General features: G+C 50.0%; 1 protein-coding gene across 1 annotated transcript in view; it reads right to left on the reverse strand.

Annotated features, from left to right (window-relative positions):
* The window catches only part of ING5 (inhibitor of growth family member 5), a 21,649-nt gene extending 21,120 nt beyond the window's left edge, over nucleotides 1–529 (reverse strand). The window contains exon 1 of the mRNA XM_029933487.1: nucleotides 175–529. Coding sequence (XP_029789347.1) covers nucleotides 175–211 — 37 coding nt within the window. The 5' untranslated portion in view covers nucleotides 212–529. The remainder of the gene's footprint in view (nucleotides 1–174) is intronic.
* Nucleotides 530–6,848: the final 6,319 nt, after the last annotated feature.

Below are 6,848 nucleotides of genomic sequence, written 5' to 3' on the forward strand. Positions count from 1 at the left end.
CTCCTCGCGGCCCCGCCCCGCCCTGCGCGCGCCCCCGCGCCCCCACCGCCTCCGGACTTCCCCCGCCGCCCCCACGAGCCTTCGGGGTCCGCACGCAGAGCCTGGTGTCCGTGGGGAACCGTGAGGGGGTACCCTGTGCGGGCGCCGGGCTCGGGGGCCGCGAGGGACGCTTACTGTCCAGGTAGTGCTCCAAGTACATGGCGGTCGCCATCTTCGTCCGCGGCCGCGCTCTAGGTCTGCGCGGGCGGGCGGTGCCGCGAGGGGCGGAGGCGGGGCCGGCCGTGTTCACTATTAATGAGCTTCGAGTGCTGATTGGCCCTCGGGTCGGGGGCGGGGTGCCATCTGGGCATGCCCCTTAGCTTCCGGTCGGCAGGCTGCAGGCGGCGCCGCGGAAGAGCTGGGTATGGGCCTGGCCCGGGATGGGGCAGGGGTCGCGGCCTGGAGGCACCAAACGCTCTGGACCCCCGACCCTGTCCGCGGGTCCCAGGAGTCCCAAGCCCCCGCCCCCGGCCCAGCGGCAGCGCTCGCGCAAAGCCGGTGCGGGCGGGGTGTGGCCAGCGTGGTCTGCCGAGCTAGCGCGGAGTCCCCAGCGTACGGCGGGCCAGTGGGCGACGCAAGTGCAGATGGAACGCGGGAGCCCAGGCGGGCCGCGGTGCCGGGGAAATGGGGCCTGGGCCCCGGAGGTTCCAGGATGCCCTCCCGCAAGTTAACACACTCTGACCATGGGAGTTTGGTTATACAGGATGCAGGATGCATGTATAAACATGTAACCCCCTTCGTGACTCTCCCCTAAAAATGTCAAATACTAACGAATTTCCATTTTTTATATTCGCTGAAATAATTCAGGCCATACAGGAATTTCGAGTTTCCCCACATCCTAAGTGTACAGATCTCTGTATGTTCACCTTTGATTCTGAATGTTAGCAGATTGGGTGCATCCTTTTTGGTCCCTTTTCAGTGCTTGATGAGAAAATGCACATAATTGTACACTACCGACCTTTTGTTTTAAATGGCCATGTTTGTTTTTTAACTAGATAAACCTTCTCTTTTAGAGTAGTTTTAACTTATCAGGAAAAATGAAGAAAAGAGTTCTATATACCTTTTACCCTTAAACACACACGTGCACATACACACAGACCCATTATAAACATTTTAGGTTGCTGTGGTACATTTGTTATAACTGACGGGGTGGGGAGGACTGAGTGGCTCGGTTAAGTGTCAGACTTCAGTTTGGGCCATAATCTCATGGTTCCTGAGTTCAAACCCTGAGTTGGGTTCTGTGCTGTCACTTCAGATCCTCTCTCTGTCTCTCTCAAAAATAAACTTTAAAAAAGGTTAAATAATACTGATACACTATTATTAAATTCCATAGTTAACATTAGGGTTCACTCTGGATGACTGCACATCCCATAGGTTTTGAGAAGTGTATAGTGACGTGTATAATATACAGAATTGCTTCTGTGCCCTAAGAATCCTGTGCTCCACCTTTCCATCCCTCACCCCACTCCCCATAATCCCTCGCAAACACTGATCTTACCGCGTAGTTTTCCCTTTTCCAAAATGTCATATAGTTGAAATCACACAGTATGTAGTCTGTTCAGATTGGCTTCTTTCACTTAGCAATATGCATTTAAGTTTAATCCATACTTTTTTAAGTGTTTGTTTATTTTTGAGACAGACAGAGTGCGAGCAAGGGAAGGGCAGAGAGAGGGAGACACAAAATCTGAAGCAGGCTCCAGGCTCCGAGCTGTCATCACAGAGCCCAATGTGGAGCTCAAACTCATGAAACATGAAATCATGACCTGAGCTGAAGTCAAATGCTTAACTGTGCCCCCCGCACGGCACCCCACCTCCGTGCTTTTTTGTGATTTGATAGCTCACTTCCTCTTGATACTGAGTAATATCTCATTATCTGAGTGTACCATAGTTTACCCATTCACCTATTGAAGAATATCTTGGTTTCTTCCAATTTTAGCAATTATGAGTAAAGCTAGTATAATCACTTGTTTACATGTTTTTGTATGGACATTTTCAATTCCTTTTGTTAAATACAAAGTGTAAGATTGTCTAGGTTTATAGGAAGCCACCAAACTGTTTTCCAAAGTGGCCATATCATCTCACACCTCCACCGGCAGTCCATGAGAGAGAGTTCCTGTTGCCTGTATCCTCGCTAGTATCTGGCGTTGTCAGTGTTCCTTCCAGATTTTTGCCATTCTAACACGTGTGCAGATATTTCATTGTTGTATTTGCGATTCCCTAATGACATATGATTTTGAGCACCTTCTTACTGTGTATTTGCCATCTGTATATCTTTCTTGGTGTGGTGTCTGTTGGTAACTTTTGCCCATTTTTAAAGTTGGGCTGTTGGCTTTCTTACTGGTCAATCATACTATCCATTTTTCTACTATTTACATTTCTAACTTAATACTCTTCGCAAACATCTGGCCACGTTTTACTCAATTCTTCATTCTGCTGACTAGATATATTTCATTGCATTGGTGTGCCACCTTTTAACAATAGATGAATAATATTTTGATTGTTTTCAATTTTTCTTCACCAGAAATAACACCCTGGTGAACCTTTAATCAAATTGCTGTATGTATCTGTGTTCCAGTGATTTATTGCTGCATAATAAAGTACCCGAAAACAGTGGCTTAAAGGAACCATTTTATTATCACTCATAATTTTTATGCGTCACACATTGCAGCAGGTGATTCTTCTGTTCTACGGGAGATAGATCTCTGTAGAGATCACTGGGGTGCCTGGAAGTTGACATTCAACTGGCATTGTGGAGCAGGGTGCTTACGTGGGGCCGCTCCAGCATAGCTGTCTGGCATGATAGTGCTTTGCACACGGCCACGCAGCGCTTCCTGACATCGCAAGTAGAAGCTGGAATGAGAATGCTCTCGGTGGTCCCAAGACACCTCACCACCACTTGATTGGACACACTGTTGGGGCCAACCCGGATTTAAGGGGACGGGACTTAGACCCATCGGTCAATGGGAGGAGTGGCAAGGGTTATGGACATCTCTAACTTACACACTGTCCTATTAGCCCTTTAGGATAAATTCTTAGAAATGGAATTGCTAGCTCAAAACCTATTGCATCTTCTAAGTGCTAATACTTCTAAAGGAATTGCCCAAGGAAAAAATAATACCAACCAACTCTCCACTAAGTATGTTTCTAAACCTTTGTCAACCCTAAATTTTGTTAGGCCTTTTTTTTAATTTTAATTTCTATATATTGAGAGAGAGATTGAGCATGTGCAAGCTGGGGAGGGGCAAAAAGGATCCAAAGCAGGCTCTGCACTGACAGCAGAGAGCCCAATGTGGGGCTTGAACTCAGGAACTGAGAGATCATGACCTGAGCTGAATTCTGATGCTTAACCAACTGAGCCACCCAAGTGCCCCTGTCAGGCTTTTTGCCTTTACTGACATGATAGAAAAAAAAAAAAAAAGAGAGAGAACCAAAAAAGCAACCAGTGTTTTAATTTGCATTTCTTTATGTGCGGCTAAACATATTTTTCCACATCCACTGGCTATTTGTAATTCTATCATTTTACGTCCCTCAGAGCCTGGAGCCTGCTTTGGATTCTGTGTCTCCCTCTCTGCCCCTCCCCTGCTCACACTCTCTCTTCTCTCAAGAATAAATAAAAAGAAAAAGAAGGTAACTTCTTCCAAATAGTCATTTATCTTCATTCATTAAGAAAAGTGATGAATCCTCTTAGGGAGACCCTCTTCTGGAAACTACCAGAGAGGGGACTCCCCTACTGTATGCTGTTACCGGGATGTACTTAAGGGCGGGGTTTCTCAACCTCAGGGCTATGGACATTTGGGGCCAGAAAACTCTGCTGTGGAGGTGGGTTGGGGGCGGGCTGTCCTGTGCCTTGTAGGGTGCTCAACAGCATCCCTGGCTTCTACTCACCAGGTACAGTCAGGACCTAAGTTGTGACAATCAAAATGTCCCTAATTGAGAAAAATTGGGGGACACTTGGGGGAAGAGTAAGCCACTCACTCTAACATAAAGAATCCCAACCGAATCCAGTGGCTTGGAAAAGACAGAATTTTATTTCTTGTGTAACAGTCCGAAAGAAAGTGGAGTCCAGGATGTGGCAGCCATGCTCCCTGGGCTCCTCTGGGGCCCAGGTTCCTCCAAGCACGGTGTCTCCCCCAGAGAGCTTTGTCACCATCAGCACAGTCGTGGCTGGGTTGCAATGAGGGGGAGCAGTGGGCAGAGGGAGAGCACTGTTCACTGTCTCAAGGAGCACACACTGTGTCTACTCACGTTTACTCTGAAATGTTTATTTTTGAGGGGGGAGGGGCAGGGAGAGCAGGACCAAGGATCTCAAGCAGGCTCTGTGTTGACAGCATTCATGAACTGTCAGATTGTGGCCTAGGGCAAAGTCAGCTGCTTAACCAACTGAGCCACCTGGGCGCCCCTCTATTCACTTAACTGGCAGTTACCTGGCCACATCTAACTGCTAGTGGGGCTGGGAATGAAGTCTAGTAAGACACGGATGTACCCAGCACAGTCTTCTGGAAGTAGGTGAGTGCTATGGACTGAATACCCCCCCAAATTCATAGGTTGAATCCTAGCCCACAATGCGACTATATCTGGAGAAGGAAGAGACACCAGAGATCTCTCTCTGCACCTGTGCTGTAGAAAGACCGGCGCCGTTTTGAGCCGCCCGCTCTGTGGGACTTCAGCACCCCAGCTAACACACAGTCTTTGCTGCACAGCACCAGTGTCTGACATGGTCCTGTGAGGAGGAAGGCACAACACACCTGAGAAACAGGACCAGTAAAAGGGTCTTGATATTTTTTAAAGAATTTAAGTAACCTTTACACCCAATGTGGGGCTCGACCTCACAACCCCGAGATTAAGAGTCACATGCTCCACCAACTGTGAGCCAGCCAAGCACCCCAGGTCTCTTTGTTTTTTAATGGACGATCTCAAACACATAAGAGTAGAGAGGACCTAAGACGTCCCACATGACCACCAGCCAGTGTCAACTTACAACCCATTTTATTTCACCTGTCTCAGAAGCCTGTAATTTCGTCCATGAAGTGGATATCCTGTGCCCACCCGAGGCCTCCATGGTCTTGTGAAGAGGGCTCACAGATCCAGGGCCCATGATGAAAATCAGGCCTGAGACCTGACTCAGTGCAGCAGAGCAGAAAGGTTCTCCTCTGCCCACGGCAGGGCCCAGAGATCACCACTGAATGCGTGAAGAGGCAGAAGTCACCCTGTGACCACAGGGTAAAAGTAGAACTGCTAAAATGTGGGCCTGACCTTGAACATCACCAAGCAGAGGAAGCAGTTCTTGGCTGCCTAGCTCTGGACTCCAAGTTCTGTGAGATCATGAAATATCCTGCTGATTTAAGCCCCAGGGAGGCTGGGATTCTGGCGAGGGCAGTTAAGAGTCATCCTGGTATTAGAGAGGCATGACATGTTGGGAGACATGGATGCGAAAAATGCTGTCTTAACAACAAATATCACTGGACTTGTGCCAGTTTAGCCATTTATGCAGTCAAAACGGCACCCCCAACCACCTAGCATAGGAGACTCCAACAGCCAGGCTCCTCCATTTCCACGGGCAACCAGGAAGGCCATGGATTCAAAAGTTGCACACACAGTCCTCCCTGGCAGCCTGGTGAACTCATCCTGCAGATGCTCGAGGAGATGGACATTCCAGAACAGGAGACCCAAACTAAGGGATGTTACTCCCTACCTATGACATTAAGCACCAGCCTTTATATCAACCAGTGAGCTTTCCCTAGATGGTGCTGCAGTGGCTGCTTGCCTTTGCTTCTGGGATCCAGCACAGACAAACAGCAGTAGTAACCTTGCATATAGTCTTCTCACATGGGGGGAGGGGGGTGGCAAAGATGGCATGGACGAACCACACACCAGCTTTTAAAGCTTCTAGCTTTAAAGTGCGCGTGTCAGCTGATCACAGCAGCTTTGGAAGTCACACAGCCAAGATCGGTATCCAGGAATCAGGCAAAGATTTAGAATATTAATATAATCTACCACTCTTTCCAGAACCGAGAACCGACTCAGGCAAAGATCAATTTTGTTAACATAAAGCGACTCTAGGAGTCTTGGATAACAGCGGCACCAGGGGGTTGTGCGAACCCTGAGACCTGGGGAGAAAGGTCAGGGAAATCGCGGCCGAGGACGTGGGTGGTGCGGGGAAGCCTCGGCAGTCTCCTGGGCTGCAGCAGGGAAGCCTGTGCTCTAAAAGGCTCGCTAGAAAACAGCGTTTTAAGTTCAGAACCACCACAATTCTAGCTGCATCTGCCTCCAATCTGCAAACTCTAATCCAGTTACTGAGGCTATTCCGGGAAACGTGCCCCCAGCTGTTTACCACCGGGCGTGTGCCCCAAAAAAGTGACTGCACCGAGGTAGGGCCCCGGGAGACAAGCCGGTGACGAGGGCGGGATCCCGACGGCGGAAGTGCGCCTCATCAGGCGAGGCCGGCGGACTCCGCAGGAGCGAAGTCTCACCTGAAGCACCCCAACCGGCCCGGGAGTCCCTAACATGACAATAGCACACAAGGCCAGGCACTTTCCAAAGGCCAGGCGCTCCTCTCAGCCCTGAAGTTCCCCCCTTGCCGTCGCCCCCACGGCAGGAGTCGGGCACAAGGCGGCGCCAACAGCTGCGCCCGTCCCTCTCCCATAGCCGCCTGCGTCGTCTTCTGAAGTGCAGCCCGGGCTTCAAGAACAGCGACAATGCCACCGCTTCCCGCGACTGTCGCGACACGGAACGACACGGCTGCAGCTGGAGAGCGGGATCCGTTCGCCCGCGGCCCAGGCCGTAGCCCTAAGCCACAGCAGCCGCTGCCC

The sequence above is a fragment of the Suricata suricatta genome, chromosome 3 (assembly GCF_006229205.1).
Source record: "Suricata suricatta isolate VVHF042 chromosome 3, meerkat_22Aug2017_6uvM2_HiC, whole genome shotgun sequence".
NCBI classification, from domain to species: Eukaryota; Metazoa; Chordata; class Mammalia; order Carnivora; family Herpestidae; genus Suricata; species Suricata suricatta.